This window comes from Gekko japonicus, unplaced genomic scaffold, assembly GCF_001447785.1.
Source record: "Gekko japonicus isolate JY-2015 unplaced genomic scaffold, Gekko_japonicus_V1.1 scaffold3632, whole genome shotgun sequence".
NCBI classification, from domain to species: Eukaryota; Metazoa; Chordata; class Lepidosauria; order Squamata; family Gekkonidae; genus Gekko; species Gekko japonicus.
In genome coordinates, this window is record NW_015171609.1 from 27,246 (window position 1) to 46,135 (window position 18,890).

At 44.7% G+C, this 18,890-nt stretch overlaps 1 protein-coding gene across 1 annotated transcript in view; it reads left to right on the forward strand.

Annotated features, from left to right (window-relative positions):
• Positions 1-12,501, forward strand: part of TFCP2 (transcription factor CP2) — a gene marked incomplete at its 5' end in the record, with an annotated part of 32,224 nt that extends 19,723 nt beyond the window's left edge. Inside the window, 5 exons of the mRNA XM_015419922.1 lie at positions 1,009-1,099; positions 7,737-7,840; positions 9,417-9,559; positions 11,440-11,491; positions 11,715-12,501. Of these exons, the coding sequence (XP_015275408.1) occupies positions 1,009-1,099; positions 7,737-7,840; positions 9,417-9,559; positions 11,440-11,491; positions 11,715-11,752 (428 nt within the window). The remainder of the gene's footprint in view (positions 1-1,008; positions 1,100-7,736; positions 7,841-9,416; positions 9,560-11,439; positions 11,492-11,714) is intronic.
• Between the last annotated feature and the right edge of the window lie 6,389 nt (positions 12,502-18,890).

The window sequence follows — 18,890 nt, forward strand, 5'->3', positions numbered from 1 at the left end:
TAATAGGGAGACGGTCACACGTAGAAATGTGTCTCCAATTGAAAACTATACAAACGCTCTAAAAATTGAAGAAGAACATTGAATACAATTTCTTTGCACATCGCTAGTGGTTGTCTCTGTGCCCTGTGGCTCCCTTCTATCTGTGCTCCGTGGTTCCCTAAAGGGCTTAATGGCCCGCCAGTCAACATCTTCATGCGGGCCCTGGCCCCAGGGACGTCCACCTCACCTTTTCAGCCCTGGCCCCTACTTGGTGGAATGAGCTCCCATACGAGATCAGGGCCCTGTGGGACCTTTTACAGTTCCGCAGGGCTTGCAAGACAGAGCTCTTCCTCCAGGCTTTTAATTAGGGCGACAGAAGTCCGTCCCTCTTTACTTGGCCTCCCCTCAATGGGTCAGAACTGCATACCAGAGTTGGCATCTGTGAGGTTTTAATGTCAATGACAGCGGCTCCAGATGAAGGCCATTGTGGTATTTTACTAGTGTTTTAATTGTATAATTGTATATATTGTATTTTTATCAAATTTGGTGTAACCTGCCCTGAGCCTGCCATGTGGGGAGGGCGGGATATAAGTTGAATAAAATAAATAAATCAAATTTTACTTCACCCTTCTTTGAAGGGGTTCAAGGCAACATGCATGGTTCTTAAGCACCTCCATCTTATCTATGCATTTTGTCCTTGACCTCATCCTCTCCCAGTAGTGTAGACATATGTCTTTTGCTGTTTGATGCTACTGCCATCCATTGCTGTGCAAAACAGTCACAACATGGGGAAAAAGGAGTTTTAAAAGCAGCAGTAGAAGGAAGCAGACGTGTTTCTCTTCACAGGCTGGCATCCAGGACAGTTTTGACTGAGTGCAAAGCTTTGCTGTGTTGGTCTGCTGATTTAGGTAGCATCTAAGTAGAAAGTATGGCCTGAAGTGTGAGATCTGCCATGTTTAAACAGCTGCTGACTCATCGTTCCATCTAACCTTTTCTCTTTCCCCTGCCTCTTTGGTTTTTCCATCCCAGGGGCTGATTTATTGAAACTAACCAGAGAAGATGTCATACAGATCTGCGGTCCTGCGGATGGCATCAGACTCTTCAATGCATTAAAAGGACGGTGCGTAGCATCAAAATGGGTTTCTGGACAGTTGCAGGAAGCTCATACTCTGGGCAATAATGAAAGCAGGGCTTCTGCTTTTTAAATACTTTTTGGTACTCAAACACTTACTGGTATGTGGCAAAACACCTTGATGAGACTGAAGAGAATTTTGACAGGATGGTGGTGCCCCGTAATTGACCAGATATGCAGTAAGGCAGACCCAGCAAAACTCCTGGTGGCTGAGTTCTTGAAGAACTAGAAATGTCAAGTTGGTTCACAATTCTGTGCAGAAACCAGAGCTTAAACTGGACATAAAAGATGCTTCTAGCTGTTAAGAGGAGGACTGATAAGCAAACTTTTACAGCTTCTTCATTAAAGACAGTTTTAAATCAATTTCAGTAACTTGTTTCAGTCAAAGACCAGCAGAATGAAACATATTAGCAGCGTGGTTATAAGAATATGTATGCAATCTTCCATTAAAATATATTTTTTAAAAGTAGCTGTCACTAAATAAACACTGTGCCTTGGTAGACACCAGAAGCTGCACAGAATCTGGCAGCTCTATCCAAGTTTCCAGATTCAAGGTCCGCAAGAAGGGAGATGTACCATTATTCTGATCTTCCTGGGATTTTTTGGAGGATAGGGGTAATAAAGATATATCTAAGATCACCATAGAAAGGGCAGTGCAGCAGTATATGTCCATTCATTAAAGACAGTTTGCCTTTTAGAGTTCCTCACTAATTCTCTGTGACATATTGATCGCTGTGTGTTCATTCTGATTTTGCCCCTCTTGTGTTGAAATGGGATTTACAAGCTTTTCAGTTTCTTCAAATGTAGCTGGTCCTTCAAATGAATGAGCTGATACTGACCGGCTTTTGCTGCGAACAACACTTGGCTATCTGTTGAGGGGCAGTGAGAGGCCATGCCATGCCATGCCACGGAGTTAATGTTCCAATTCTGATTGCTGAGATAGTGCTGAAATATGCTGCTGTCGCAATGGCTGGGGGGTACTGCTGGGGGCTTCATTTACTCCATGCAGCCTGAGAGTTATTTTCAAATGCACCCCCCCCCCCGAATTGATTTACTTACTTCTGCCTAATGTGTTAATTGCTGTAGTCTCTAGAGCTGATGGTGGGGATGAATGGAAGTATTAAGGGAGTGAGGGCAAAAACGCAAACATGAAACACAACAGAATCAGCAGATGATGACTCAAAGGAATCCATAGTTCAGAGGTAGAACACAGGCTTGCAGGCAGAAGGACCCATGTTCAATTCCTAGCATCTCCAGTTGCAAGAATCATAGCTGGCAGGTGTTGTGGAAAGGCCCTATTCTGGCTGAGAGCTGGAGCCCCGCTGCCAATAAAAGTAAAAACAGTACTGAGCTAGGTAGACCAATGGTCTTGATGACATATAAAACAGCATCATCTGGTTGCCAAGGGCAGTAGCGGGGTTTGGAGGCTAAGAGGTGATGTGTAAAGATCATTTACAGAGAGTAGATACATAGGTGTTGCTTTCCCACTATGTCTGGGAAAGATGGACCACTCTAACAGAAGCAGGGTTTACTGTGAGCCCCTTGAGAGCAAGCAAGTTAGAAGTTCTTTCCTGAACTGTGGTCCTAAGTGCCTCTTGAGTTACCAAGCTTCAAAATTGGAGCTGATGTGTAAATTGATCCTAGAGTTGATTTATATTCCTATCTGGAAGAAGACACATGGAGCTTCCTGTAAAAGGAAAGTCCAATTAGCGTGCATAATCAGCAATCCCATCTCTTTTGAACACCTGTCAAAGCAAGGTAGAGCAAGAACTGCTTTATACATTTTAATGGGCACATGTTGTACTCCTGTACTGCACATGCATTGAAATGGAACATCGGTGTACATGGATGTCTTTGTGTCCCCTTGCACATGTATCATAAATGAGCTGCAGTTGGCCATGGTGCCTGATAGCATATTTCAGCAGCATAGATAAAATTAACAACCACCATTTGTTGCGAATACCCACCAAAGCTTTAATGGGCTTTAAAACGAACTCCTGGGGAAAAACAGAAGCTGTAGAGCATCCAGTTTGGTTTTGACTCCTCCCTAAGGGATGGTATGTTTACTAGTCCAGAAAATCTTAGATGGACACAGGCCAAAACTTGATAGTATGAGAATGTGTCAGGAAATGACAGCCATTTAAGGAGCCTTAAGAGACATAGGGGGGATATGAACACTGCCAGCACTTGGAGAAGAAAGCAAAGTTACAGTCGTTCATGTGTAAATTCTAGAAGCCTTTGAACCAAGTTGAGAGGACTAGATTACTCAGTGTAAAATGAAAGCATGGCTGGCTATAAGCCACATCTGAAGGGGTTGCATTGGGAGTGAAGTGGCTCTGGATGTCAGAGGATATAACTCAGTAGAATAGAAACCTTAAGAAGCAAAGACTCCCCCTACAGAATTTCTATGGTAGAAAGCATCAGCCCTGAAATGGAATGTACTACTGAGGGCATGTTAATGACCTACATAATTGAAACTCTAAGGGTGATCTTGAAGTGGAGAGAAGATATGGAAGGAAACCAGGGGAGAAGCCATGTCATAGTGGGTGACTTCCGTGATCCTTAAATTACATTCAGGCTGAGATACTTAATTTCTCAGTACTATAAATAATTGTGTCTCAGTGCAGTTAGTCATGGAGCCAACTAGACAAGAGGCATCCATGGACCTAAGTGATGCTTGGTACTTGGCGTAAGGTGAATTGTCTTACCAGTTGGCAACACTGCTCAGGGGGCTATTAAGTTCAGCATTTATGTGAGTAGAAAGTTGCTCAAAACTCCTGGCACGGTCACATTTCTGAAGAGGAAACTTATCCAAAATGAGGGGACTACTTGAAAGGAGGAGAGTAAAAAGGGTTAGTTCCCTTCAGGGATGCTTGGAATTGTGTAAATCCACAATATATGTTTAATACCTTTTTATCTTACCCTTCTTTCAAGAAGTTCAGGGTGGAATACATGGTTTCTTTCTCCATTTTGTCCTCAGAACAGCAGCACTGGGAGGCAAGTTAGACACAGCTACACGCCCATGGTCAGCCAGGTTACTTCCATGGCAGAGTCTCCCAGGCCCGAGTCCGAACCTTACTGTACCACACTGTAATTCCAGTGAAAGCTCAGATAGTGGGACCTTGGATGGCAAAGGAGTGAGAAGATTGCCAAAATAAGATGGGGGTGATTATGAGAAATTGAAAAATCCTTTGATTTGATTTTGACTGCGGAAAATGTACAGAAGTTACTGATCCTTTTAGGGAAGATGTTGGAAGAACTGAGTCAAATAGAGGTGACAAGAAAGAAGGTTATAGGGCTAATGGACGCATTAATAGGTCTGGATTATATACATCCAAAGCAGTAGAGAAGACTAAGAGTTCAGTTGCACCTTAAAAGACTAACAAAATTTGTGGTAGGGTATGAGCTTTCGTGAATCACTGCTCACTTCTTCAGATACCAGTGACTCACAAAAGCTCATACCCTGCCACAAATTGTGTTAGTCTTTAAGGTGCTACTGGACTTTTGCTTTTTTGCTATTGCTACAGACAGACTAACATGGCTACTCATCTTTATCTGTACATCCAAATGTTTTTCAAGAAACTCACTTGTGGTGTTTCAAAAAGCAACGTGTAGCTAAAATTGGCCTCCCTTACAGAGAATTGGAAATATGCACCAGGATGCCTTTCTATCCCTGTGGTTAGCAACATCACATAACTTTGTAGATCTCCAGGCTCAATCACCACCTTCCCAGTTAAAGGATCTAAAGGGGAGAAGGCTGGAAAAGGCATCTCTGCCTGGGACCTGGGGGGCTGATGCCACTCAGAATGGCAATGGATTCTGCGGGATAACGAGCAGAGTATTAGGCAACTTCCATGTGCCTCCCATCGCTTAGCCTTTATTTTCTCATTGATAAAATGCTCATGACCTACCTGTAGAAAACTTTTGGGAAGGCAAACACAAAGCTTTTCAAGCGCTCCATAAATGATAGAACGAGTGCTGATTCAGTCATTCAGCAAAAGCACAATGTGGTACAGACCTCCCAGAGCTGCATCACTGCAGAATCTGGAGATGGCATGTGTATTTTAAAAAAATGCTTTCTATAAATACTCTTCCTTATGGACATCTGTACTGTTGAGCAGCATAAATATTGCATGGTAAAATAAAACGCTGCCAATGCAGCCCATTAACTGCCATGAGGACCATCTTGATAGAAGTGTTTAGAGCAAGGAGTGCATGATTGTAATTACTTTCAGGGGCATTTTTATGTTGCTATATTAACAGCAGAAAAAAACATTTTTTGCTCCAATTCTGACTTGGTGTCTTCTCTTTAACCCATTCTTTGTTTGGTTTTTTTTCTATATCCATTCTCTGCATACCTCTATTAACCCTTTCCCCCATGCACTGCTCACAAATCAGCATTGCTGCTTTATTTCTTCACCACAGGGTTCTTTGCAGTCCGTTGCTACCCTTGTCTCTTCCCGCTCTGATAGGACTCTATAGGACCCCCTACTTCTCAGTTTTCCCCTTGGTTTTCCTCTTTCCCCATCCTATAAGTCCATAAACTTTCTGTTAGCCTCTCTTCCTCATAGTTTCCTTCTGTCTGCATCCTTTGGCTCTCTTCCTACATCTTCTTCATTCAGTACTTTGGTCTCCCTTCCTGACAGCTTACAGTACACCAACAGCGGCATGCAAGGCTTTCACTTTCCCAGAAACCGCAACACTGAAGGAGTCTCCACAGATGGATCGTAAAGTGGCTGGTTGGCTAGAACAGCTGCTGCCAACTTCAATGCATATATTTCTGAGCCCAGGGGGAGGAGAGGCATTGCAGATGTGACGATGCAGGCATAGAGATGTGAAAGCCTGGGGGGGGGGAGAGAACAGGAAAATGAGCGTGTGTGTGTGTGTGTGTAGTTTTCTGACTTTTTGCAGTTTTTCCTAATGGTACCTTTAAGGAATTATGGGGAGCACTGAAGGGAACTCCCCCCATTTGGAATAAGTGGAATGCTTTTAAGACAAACTTTTACTTAAAATGTGTAGTAAGAATAATTATGTGAAAGATAATCTACAGCATTAGATAGTTCCTAAGTATACTGTAGATATATTACAACACATTTTCAAGAATGTTTAAATGTGAATAATTTTGGCAACAGTTCTGTACTGTGTTTAATGATAACACATTGTTCAAGAGTTCAGTGTTCTCAATTTTATAAGTCACTTGATAGTCAGAAGCCCTACACATTGAGAGTTTCTGTCCAAATAATACACTTTCTTTTGTTTACAACCAAATCTGCCTTCAGTTTTTGTTTTTTCCTTCCTCTCAGATGGCAGAAATTACGATACATATGTTCTGGTAGCATAGGGTACAGAAATTTGCAACTTGAGTCCTGGGTAAATGTATGATTTTTCATATAGAAAACGTAAGGCCATTTATGCTTTATATTGCATGCATATATTATCGGGTAACTAAGTTACGAATGCTGCATTTTACATTAAATCAGTAAAACAAGTTTAGGTTTAATAGGAAAGTAAGTATTGTGTATGTTTCAGTTTTTCCCAGAATTGCCACACAGATGCACCCTCCCCCAAAAGTGGCTTCAAAACCTCCAAAAATTTTACATCTCTGTGCAGGCATTCTCCCTGGTTCTGATGGGTTTTAGATGGACCGTAGGCTGCCTCCTTACATTCCACTGCTGGTTCAGAAGCTGCTATTCTGTTGCTCCTTCCTGCACTGCTGGGCTAATTAGAGATTCCTGGCATGATCTAAGTAGGGAGCATGAGATGTTTACACAAAAAGAATTATTTGTTTCTCTAATTAGATTTTAGGCCACCGTTCCTTGCAAGCAAGGCTCAGGGTGTCCTACAACAGGAGAGGACATACAATAAGTAATTAAGTTAACACTCAAAGAATAAATACCTAAAACATACAATACCAATAATTCATCAGCACAATTTAGTTGATTCAAGATGGTGGGGGGAAAAATTCAGATTTCACAGGCTGGGGGGGGGCACTGTGGAGAATGGAGGGTATGAGAATACCAGACTATTTACTGTACCGTCGCAGTCCTCAGCCGAATGCCTAGCAGAAGATCTCTGCCTTACATGCCCTGCGGAAAGCTAACAAATCCTGCAGCGCATGGAGATTCCCAAGCAGAGAGTTCCACCGGGTGGGGGCCAGGGCAGAAAGTTGGTTGGGGACAGCTGGATCTCTCTCAGGCTGGGGACTTACAGTCAGTCTCCAGACCGGATCTGCAGTAAACTAAAACTGAATTTGCACTGAGGCTGCTGTCACCTTGCCAGCTGGAAATCTCTTTTTTCAGGCTCACTGTGAGCCAAGAACTCCCTTCCACTACGGATGTCAGGTAACCAGATGCTGAAATAATTATGTGTCTTTGCTTAATCCGGTGCTCTCCATGGGCAGAGAGACTTTTTGATGTGGTGGAAAAGCCATAAAAATGCAATGGTCCACCAGTGTTCTGAATGGATTCTATCCTGGAAAGAGGGTGCCACATGCCCTTTTCTTAATATGTGAACTGGCTTTTGGCTTTCTGTTTCCTACTGAAGTGCCACTTCTTTCTTTCTGCTGCTCTGTCCTTAGTTAACTCACTTTCAACTCCTCAGTGCTCACCTCTTCCTTCCTCCACAGGATGGTACGGCCAAGGCTGACTATCTATGTCTGCCAAGAGTCACAGCAGTTGAGGGACCAGCAAAAGCACGAGGATGGAGATGCAGCCAACAGTACTTTCTTCGGTAAGGGTTACAGGAAAAGTAGTATCAATCTCTCCTTTGGCAGAGGCACAGCTTGATGGATCTCTTTGCAAAGCTCTGGGGTATGACTGATACAATGTGTAATCCATGTGCTTGATGGGGCTCCCCCCCCCGGTACTCCCCACCAGTGTTTCCTCTAAACCATGTCATCTTGTGGGCAGAAATTCTACTTCATGAGCTGAAAGATCTGCTAGCCTTAAAGTTATGAGTGGACTAGATGACCCTGGAGGTCCCTTCCATCTCTGATTCTAAGTATGCTGGCAATATATATTTAACTTGCATTAAAAATTGAAGAAAACTTTCACCACACTTTGCCCAATTTAATTACAAGCTGAAAGTTACTCTAGAATGTGCTGTATTCACACTCTGTGTAGACTATATTAGGCATCCCCGCATCTGGACTTTCCTGTAGAACCCTTGAAACACAAGCTCCAAACCCTCCAACAAAAATGCATTTCTCTGTTAATTCTACCCTTTAAATCTGGGTTTTGCTCTCTCCAAACTCTTATTCAGTAATTTTAATCTTCTTATCCCCCTTTCTGTTTTGTTCTAGGAAGGAAGGAAGGAGAAAGGGGGACAGGTAGGAAGGAAGAAAGAGGAAGGAAGGAAGGGGAGAGGTGGAAAGAAATCAAATAGATGGGGAGAGAGGAATGGAAGGAAGGAAAAAGGGAGGGAGGGAGGAAGAAGGGAGAAAAAGAGAGAGGGAGGGAGGAAAAAGAGTAAGAAAGAGGGAGGGAAGAGGTGGAAAGAAAGAAAATAGATGGGGAGAGAGGAGTGAAAGCTGGCTTCTTATATGGGTGGCAGGCCTGTTCTTAGAAGGGGCGCTCTTCTACAAACAAACAAACAAAAAAACTACCATGGATCTAAACCTAAAAATTCCCCCATCCCCAATTTATTGTGCTGCTATTGAAAAAAGTGGGCTTAGACTGGAGTAACTCTGCCTAGAAATATACTGTAAATCAATTAGATAAGAGTAGCACCTTGAAGACCGACAAGATTTTGAGGTTATATGCTTATGAGGGTGAAAGCGCCCTTCGCCAGACATGCCACTGGACTCGAATCTAATTATTCTACTGTCAACCAATACAGCTACCCTCTGAAACTGTAAAGCAAACAATTGGTTCATGGCATGACTTTTAATTGTGTGTGTGTGAGAGAGAGAGAGAGAGAGAGAGCGCACTCTGAGTAAGTAGTGTCCTCTAGGCAACTTGCAGGCCTCCCCGGAGATCTTCATGATGTGCATTCTGTTCTAGGAGCAAAAAAAATACGTATTCAAGCAAAAATTCAATGGTCAGGAAACACGTGTTCTTGTTCCATTAAATCGGTTGATGTCTTTAAGCCTGAGGGGAAAAGGGTGGATTAGAATGAATGAATAAAGGAGTAAAGCCTTGTTCTTAATATCTGTTAAGGAGCAAGTTAATATTGAGCTTCCTGTGTCCTCTCCAGGGGTTTTATTCAGCAGCTCAATTGTGAGAGGTGTGTGTCCCCCCCCCCCCAGTGGTCAACTTGGAAGTGCTCCTTGTTAGGTGTTGTTCACCACTGTTTTCCATTGCTGCAGTCTATCATGCCATCTACTTAGAGGAGCTGACCGCGGTGGAGCTGACGGAGAAAATAGCCCAACTCTTCAGCATTTCCTCGCAACAGATAAGCCAGATCTACAAACAAGGTCCCACGGGGATACACGTCCTCATCAGCGACGAGGTGAGCATGCTCCGGCAATCTGCAGGGACTTGGGGAGTTGGGAACAGCATTGCCGGTTAGTTCTGGCATTGCCAGTTAGTTCTGCTCCTCTGCTCTCTTAGCATCAAAAGAGAAGCGGGGACACTAGAAGCAAAGGAGTAACTGTCAGAGATCACAGATCTATTAACTACATGTAGGGTCTGCAAGACAAGAGGTGTTTCACCAGGCATTCAACCATACTTAACGTCTTGATAACTTGAAGCCTCCCTGGGATTGTCTGTATCACCTAAGTCCAGGGGTCATTTCCTGCAGGAGCGCACAGGAGCGGAGCTCCGGCAGTAAAGAGCCCAGGGGGCGGGCACATGCAACAAGCCCCACCCCCTGCTCCCAGCAGCCCTCAGTCAGAGCAAGAAGCAGCCAGGTAAGCTGCAGAGTCCTCCCTGGCCCCCTGGTCCAAAACAGTCCAGTGGCACCTTTAAGACCAAGTTTTATTCAGGTACAAGCTCTCCCTCCTCTGCGAGGACAGATCTGCACGTCCCGCCCCCAATAGCTAGCAATCCAAAACAATCCAATGGAGCCTGAGCGGTGGCTGTTGCCTTCTGACACACTTCTGGTGATATCAGGGGGTGTGGCATATGCAAATAAGTTATGCTAATGAGTTATGCTAATGAGCTCCTGCACCTCTTTTTCTACGAAATGACCCCTGCCTAAGTCTGTACTAATTGACTCCTGTTCAGAACATAAGGGACTATGACTGCCGTTGCATAGGAAATATATATGAATTGCACTTTAGATCTTATGTGTTTTAAACTGTTTTAACACTTTTATATAAGCCGCCCTGAGCCTGCTTCAGCGGGGAGGGCGGGGTTATAAATCCAATAAATAAATACATTTCCAAATGGGAATTTGCCCAAACTGATTTCAATGGGAAACTGAAAATAATAGTCGGATTTAGCAACTACATTGGGCGGCAGTGACCATATGTTACCACATACCTTCTTCCTTGGGGTGGAGAAGCTTGGTGTTGGCTTGTACATAAGTGTCTTCAAAGAATGTGTGTGTGTCGCTGATAAAGGAACACCAGTAAAATATCTCTCATACATGCTTAGGTGACATAAGCTCGTTCATTTCCTTTCACCGTACTTCAGCTCCTGCAGCTTGGTTGGGGACCTATGGAAAGCAGTGCTCCTGCCAAATTAGCCCTCCCCCTTCACTGCCCATCCCTCCCAGCCCCCCCTCCCCTCCCCATCCCTCCCAAGCCCACATGAGCTGCTGTGTCACTTTTTCGTAGCCCATGAGGGCTTTGCTGTCGGCCATCTAGCTCTCCCAAGTGGACCAGGGAAGGGGGCGGGAGGCCGGCTGTGCAGGTGGGCCACTCTGTCCTGCAACCCCTGCGGCTGCTTTTTCCCTGGGAGTGCCACCACCGCCACGACTCTTGCGGCCTGCTCTGAACACGGAGGAGACTGTTGGTTCCCATCGTCCTTTTATTTGATTTAATTGTTTTATTATTTTATTTATTTTTATTTTATTTTGTTACATTGGAAGTGACGTGTCCCCCCCCGTCGTCCCCGGCCTGCCTGGATTCTCCCAAGGAGTCTAAAGAAGGGCAAGTGTCACTTGTCATCTCACGTCTGTCTTCTTTCCTCCCCGCCATCTCTCTTTTCAATCACTCACCATTGAGGCTAATGATTTCGAGGGTAGCAATTCGAGAAGGGCAGCTGTTTGACATGCAGAGCAAAGGTGAGGCTTCTGTCAAGGCCAGTCAATTACGAAGAAAGTGAGTGGGAACCTTAGGGCTGGGCACATTGCTTGAACATGTTTCACATTTAAAATGTTGCCGTTCTCCTTTTTGGATGAGTAAAGCCTGGATCCCTAAAGTTGCTGTTTGTTTTCATTCATAGATGATACAGAACTTTCAAGATGAGTCATGTTTTGTCTTGGACACAATGAAAGGTAACAATCTGTTTGATGCTTAACAATGTCTGTGTTAGCCAGCTCCCTAATCGGCCTTTACTTTCTCTGGACTTTTGCTTCCCACTATAAAACAAACTGGTATTTATGAGATTAATGTCCTATGCGTCAGCTTCCTCTGTCGCTGTGGGTATTGAATGTGGGACCAGGGAATTCAGCCATCGCATTCAGCCAGAATCTGATGCTGTATATGTTTCCTCTGCAGCTGAAACCAATGACAGTTACCACATCATCTTAAAATAAACGGGAGACTTGCACATAACTACTGCTCCTCATGCGTACTCAGCTTCATCGTCTGTTTTGGCACCTGGATACCGACGATAACTACAAAAGCAACTGAGATTCATCTTGTTACCACAGCATGTTGCCTCTTGTTAGGTGAACACCCTGTATCGTTGCTGGCATGCAGGTAGACGTCTGTTGTAAGCACGCCACTGCTTGTTCGGTGTTCAACAACATGGCCACAACCGCCAGGCTGATCGGAGAATGGAAACTTTGCAATTATGTGTCATTGGTTGGGGAAGAGCTGCCTATCAAGTACGGCTGCAACACTTGGGGGGCGGGAATGTTTGTGATGACGATGCTCTGGCCACCCCTGGAAGCGGGTATCCGTTCTGGGAAGTCCGTTCGTCTCAGCTGTGCAAGCTTTCTGGATGTGGACTTGGCTGGTAGAGCCAAGGGGATTTCCAGGTTTCGGACCAATTTTTAGATAAAAGACTTGGTTCTTTTCGGACTACTTCAAACTTCATTGATTTCTAGGTAAAGAGATGTGTGTGTGTGTGTGTGTGTGTGTGTGTGTGATCTATGGTTTTGTTTCTTCCCTGCCAGTATAAATTAGAAGGAACTCATGAGTTTATGAACTGTAGCATGGGAAAGGGCTGCCCCTGGCTTTATTCTACACTCCAGTTCAAGAGATTCTCGAGTGCAAAAAGAGAAAACGGCTCTCTGGGTATCATTGGCTGGCTTTCTGTTTCTTTATAGACACCTCTCCCCCCCCCCCAAGATGAGGCAAAAAAGGGGGGAAAGAGGATGCCAAGAGACCCATGTGGCTGAGGTATTTGGGGTATATGGAACTGACACAGGCCTATGCTGAATGAATCCTTCAGCAGGTCATTGTAGCATTATCCAGGAAAGGGCTGGTAGTGGCAACAGCAGAGGCTGTGGAAGCTCCATGGAGACGTGAGCGCCTGCCTCTCTGTTTCCAGGGGAGCAACCAGTCTCTTGGGTCAAGGCATCAGCCTTCTGAAACAGATGCCAAAATGCATTTTCCTAGTCTTGGAGGGAAAGACGGAGAGAAGGGACTGCCACACGTTCAAAGATGATGCTCTGAAACTAAGGGCGGGCAACTTGCTGGAGGGATGAATCTTGCATCTTCATAGCCTCCTGGCACCCTTATCAAACAGACATCCATGGCCGTACAGAAAGCTCCCAGTTTCTTGCAACAACTTGCTGCATGGTACAGCGATACCATGGAATACAGAGGCCGGATAGGTGGAAGTTAATGTCTCCTATGCTTAATCTAAGCAAAGGGATGTGGGGGAAAGCTTGTTATGTATATGTCTTCCCAGGCGTAGTTTTTGCCCATTTTACATGTTTTTTACTGAGAGAGGAGGACTTTTTAATTAATTGGGTTTTTTTAGTATAGTATGGTGCCCTGATGAGGTGGCAGGAATTTGGGATTGATCAAATTAAAAACAACAATAATAATGGGGTGGGTGGGGAATGAACCCCTAACAATTGCATCTCACTGGCACTTAAGTAGTTAAAACGTCAATTCCCATCATATACGAATCAATAAAGATCAGCTTCATTTTCTGACGGTCCCCATTCAGTTGCCACTGGGGATCGGAATCCATAATCATGGCACAGCTCACTCAGCTTCACCCCTGCAAACCCAGCCAGCCAAAGGTTGTACTTGGTTTGCTTTAAGGGAATAACCAAGACCCTGCAGTCTGATTTGTATGGTCGAGCAATAGCCTGTTTAGACAATGATGGAACAAAGTGACGTCATGATGAGCCCCGGTATCGAATCAAGCCAAATCGACTTGTTTTCAGTTCCTGGTAATGATTGGCTGACTCTCACACTGAGGAAATCCTCCCCCGTGAGCCCCCAAACTGAACTAGCCTCTTACAAGAATAACCAAACGGGGGTACAGAGCAAATGACAAAGCTTGTGCTGCCGCGAGTTTTGTGGTACTTGTTGGGAAGAGGCGAAGGATGATGTTATCCAGTCTGCCAGCAGTACTGAGTTTTGCCATGCCACTCAGTGGCAGTTGAATTCTTTCCTTCCTTCCCCCTCCCAGATTCTGCCCTTGAAAGCCCCTCCTTCATGAGGGCAGCTCACAAGTTGGCTGCTTCTTCCTGGCGCTGTGATAGTTGGTGTCATACTTCTTGTTTTGTTTTTGTTAAACTAGAGAATGAAACGATGAACTCAAACACGGCTGTGGGTCTTTTATTCCGACATGCCCTCCTTGCCTAACAAAACCTTGGTGCCGCTGCCCAATTCAGAAGGCCATACAGGAGTGATGCTATGGAAGATGTGAATTCGGTCTTGCTTATTTGGGTGGTCTTAATGGCAGAAGGATTTAATACCACAAGAAATAGGCAAGAATACGAACTGTACTGCCAAGTGGCCGTCTGTGCATGCGTTGCCAATCCAGGGATAAGCTCAGAATTGAAAACAACACTTTAAATCATTTTCTAAATGTGTGACTGGTCTGATGAGGCAAATGCACAAGTGTCAAGCTTGTTTAAACTTAGGTTTTTAATATTAATGGTTTCAGGCGTATAAGACCCACGTAGTACATTCACTGTAGGCATTTATAGTCAAGCATTTGGGTTTGCATCAATGTTCATATAGTTCTGTGCACTACTGAAGGTCATGTTGGGACAAGAATAGAGCTGTTCAGTACCCAAGGTCACATTGGGACAAGACTATTCAAACACCAGTATATTTTTTTCTTTAAAAAAAAAATACTAATTAAAGAGAACTTCCATCTTTTTCTCCCAATAAACTACTTTGCATTAGCAGCTTTAGCAAATGAATGACTCAATTTGCTTGCTTAGCTATAATTGAATTGCCTGCTAACGCAGTAGTGGGGGAAACCATTTTTAAGCTAATAAGAGCTTTGCTGATACAGCAGAACATGGCCTGGAGATTGCATGGATTGATCTATGCAGCTCCGTTTGTCACAGTAAGTAAAAATGAATTTGGTGAGCCCAAAATTCCTAGAATGTTTTTTTTAATCAGGGCTAGCATTAGGCCCAAGAACATAAGACGATCCCTGCTGAATCAGGCCAGTATTCCTTCTAGCCCAGCATCCTGGCTCACACAGTGGCCAACCAGTTCCTCTGGAGGACCAACAACAGGGCATAGAGATGAAGACCTTCCCCTGATGATGTTTCCTGACACTGATATTCAGAGGTTTACTGCCTTTGAACATGGAGGTTCCCTTTAGTCACCATGACTAATAGCCATTGTGTCCTCCATGAATCTGTCTAATCCCCTTGCAAAGCTGTCTGTTCCTGTGGCCATCGCTCCATCCTCTGGTAGTGAATTCCATATTTTAATCACTCTCTATGTAAAGAAGTATTTCCTTTTGTCCGTCCTGAGTATGCTGCCCTTCAGTTTCATTGGCAGCCTTCCCAAGTTTATTCCATTTGCAAATTGGATTTATCCTTTCAAAACTGTTATACCTGCCATTTTAAATAATTTGTATGTTGCGTGTGTGTGTGCTGGTTTTGTGTCTTTGCAGTTAGTGGCATTCATCGTCATGCTAGACAGTGGGGCGGTTCAGCTTTCAGCAAGTGCTTAGGAGGCAACGTGATGCACAATGCACACAGTGGTCTGGACAATGGTTGTGTGGCCATCTAGGCAATATAATGCCCTCACACAGGATCCACGGTTTCCAAGTAACCGTGTAAGAATGTGCATGTGCAAAGTGTTTGTGGCTGAATTTGGAGGACATGCCACACACTTGGCTTTTCTTCCCAAGAGAAGGAACAGCTATCATGAAGTAGCAAAGCACTTCTGTTGCTGAGTATCTTTACTAGCATCTGGGTGGGTTTGGGCAGGTGGGACGGGGAAAAGCCAAGCGTTCATTCTGTACCAGTATCTTCCCTTGAATCTATGTACATGCCCACACAGAGCCCACCAAAACATGAGCTAAGTGTTTGTGAGCCAGTGCAGAATACTACATTGAAAGCAGATCTTTCTTAGTGTTTCAAGGACGCTACTTGCAATTCACAGTCAAGCAAAGGAGTAGTTGCTCATTGCTAATGAAAACTAGTGCCTCTTGACCAATGAATGCAGAAGCACTGGAATGCTGAACAAATACTTGGAATTTTAATCCCCCCCCCCCCAAATGTGAATAAAATTCTTGAACACATGTAGACATCAGACTATATTTAGTCGTGGCTGTTCTCCATTTGATCGCCTCTCCGCCCCTCTTGTAGGCTGCATCATAACTCCCAGCTAATAAGGCTTCTCTAGAAGTGGAAAGTTCAGCATTCAGGAAAATGAATAGCGGATGAATGAATGCTGGTTCTGAATAAGGCATGCCGTGTCAGGAGCACAATAGTGACTCTGTCTTGGCTTTGTAACAAGTGGGAGGGAAGAAGGAAGAACCAGCAAAGATAGCAAGACCTATGGAAGGGTGTCTTGTGCCGAGGGGGCAGAAGCTGTAGTGTGTCCACGAAAGGAGAAGCAAACGTAATGAAGACTGTGCATGGTGTGGCTCTCACCCAAGTGAAGATCTTAGCTCTGTGTGCTCTGCCAATCAGCACCATCTAGCAACCTGCACTTATTTGGTGACCAGGTCAAGAAGCAGATAAACAGCACAGTGGGTGGCAGAGTGAGGGGGGGGCCAGCCTTGTGTTCTCAGGAGACCCTGAAGCCGGAGTTACCAAATAGTGCTCCATTTGCGTTGCACCATTTTTGCAATGCAGTCTTGAGTCATCCTCCCTTCTCCTCCCCAGTTCAGTTATTGTGGTGAACAAATCTCTTGGAGGGCAAATGGCCTGTGTATTGTGGTGGAGAACGAGGATTGGTGCAGAAGAAAAATATCCAGTCTCCAAACTAAAGGCTTCACATTTACACAGATCTTTCTAGCTTATCAGTGTTCTTAGCAGCAGGTACCCTCTGACACTTTTCAGCAGGTATGTCTGGAGATCAGAAATCTTCAGCTGGTGGGCGCATTAACATTTATTGAATGTCTATGGCATGCTAGGTACCACAGAAACATAAAAACTAACACAGTCCCTTGCAAGTGGCAAACAGGAGGACATGACCGGACTGGCAGCTGACAGAGAACTATGGGGATCAGTTACGTTGCTCAGGAGTCCTACAAGATGTGGGTTTTGAAGAGGGATTTAACAAGGGGAGGGGCTTTCCATGCTCCATAATGGGGTGAAGACAACAACACAGAAGCATGGTTGCCAAGCAGAGCAAGGAGTGGTAAAGGCTATAGTTTGAGAGCTTTACACTCGCTACAGAAATTACAGAAAGCACTGCAGAGATCTTACAAAGTACATGATTGGAAACGGGGAGCTGTGGTTTTGAGCAGATGTGTCCTGTGTTAAGAAGGGGGGGGAGGTACGGCAGAAAGGAAGGCCAGCAAGGAGAACACAGTAGTCTAGCCAAGCAATCTTCATAGTTTGAGGAGGTGTGTTAGCACCTAGCAGGAAGTTCATTTAGGAAAAAGTACATGCGTGCCATATTTTTGTAATGAAGTTTGTTAGTGAGAGGCTGAAAGGGCTGCCAAGGATAGGGGTGCGTGAGAATTCCAGTGGTATCTCTCCATACCTGGGGGAAAGCAGCATTTTGATTGGGAAAAACAAGACGTTTGGTGATCACCTTTCAGATGAATGCAACCACCCACAAGGAAGTGAGATTGAGACGGAGGTTGGAGGTAAGTCCCCAAAAGAGCTATAATATGCAGTGATTCATAACACAGTGACAAAGTCATGTGCTGGCTGTTGCTGCAGGCCTGAAACCACTTTATCATGTTCTGTTTCAATGAAGTTTATTGTGAAAGGTTGTTGGGACTGTGCCATATGATGACGTGTATCCAAATGACGGAACGGGTGGCGGTGATTTTTATCCGATGTCCCCTTGCACTGTGGACCCCAACTTTGCCCTGTGCTGCTGTCCCTGAGAGTCCATTAACCCAGGAACAAAATTTAAGGTGATTCAGTGAACTACAGCAGGAGGGTGAAGCAGGAAAGTCTGGATGGTTGGACAGGCTTCTGTATGCGTTGATACAGATTTTATTCTGCATGTTTAACTGGGGTATAGCATACAGCATTGCCCTGTGTTCTTTCCTGGGCTCCAGTCTGTGTGTGGATCATCCTAGTGTGCTTCCCTAGACCTCAGTTAAGTGTTTTATTGGAACTCCACCAAAAGTTAATGGTGTTCGGTGGCTAACCCGATAGTGTGAACATTTTGTGGACAGAGACTTGCTTAGTAAACTGTCTGAAAGGCTGTTCAGACTCTTAGGACTGCCTTCCAGTTTGTGATTTCTCAGTGATGGCATCAGGCTGAAGCTCTTAACTACCCTAGATCTGAATCTGGCTTAAGCACTGCCCTCTGACATCTTTTTACATTAAGCCTGCCTGCAGCTGCTTCGTATCTATAAAATTAAGTTGCTTTTTTGCCGCTTTCAGGCTTTCCTAATCTCTCGTCTAGACAGTCTGAAAATTAAATTTCTGGCCACTTCATTTTTTAAAAGCTGGGTTCTTAATGTATCCAGAGCTCTGCTTCAATGCAGACCTGGCACTGAATCCAATTTCATTTCCACATTGGAAGCGACAAAAACCATCATGCCTAGAGCTGTTATGTATGCTGACTTAAATCCCTTCAGGGGATTCCTTCACTTCAATTCCCCTGTCCTTTGTTGTTGTTTTTTAAAAACAGCTGTTTTGCCTTGTTGGTGATATGTTCACAGCTGATGAAAAGTACAAACACCGCTAAATTAAATCCTGTTGGCTTTATTTGCAAGTAAAACTATCTCCGAACAGCCTTAATAGCTGTTCGAGTCCCACCGTGGCCGGGGTGAGCTCCCGGCCCTTATCATAGCTCCTGCCCACCCAGCGGCTCGAAAGTCCTTAACGGCAATTAGACAAATGGGTACCCACTCCTTAAGAGTGTGGGGGGCACCCTACCTCCAATATTGGAGGGAAGCAGCGGCGGCTGGACGATGCGGTGAATCGATGAGCGGTGAGCCGGCAAGAGAGAACATGGCGACGGATTGGAGGCAGACGGCAGGCGACTCGGGAGGCGATTGGAGGCGTGGTGATGTAAGCACGGTCGGAGCCTCCGGGACAGAGACCAGTTGCGACCTCATCGTGCAGCCGTGCGCCATAAAAGGACCATCCCAGGAAG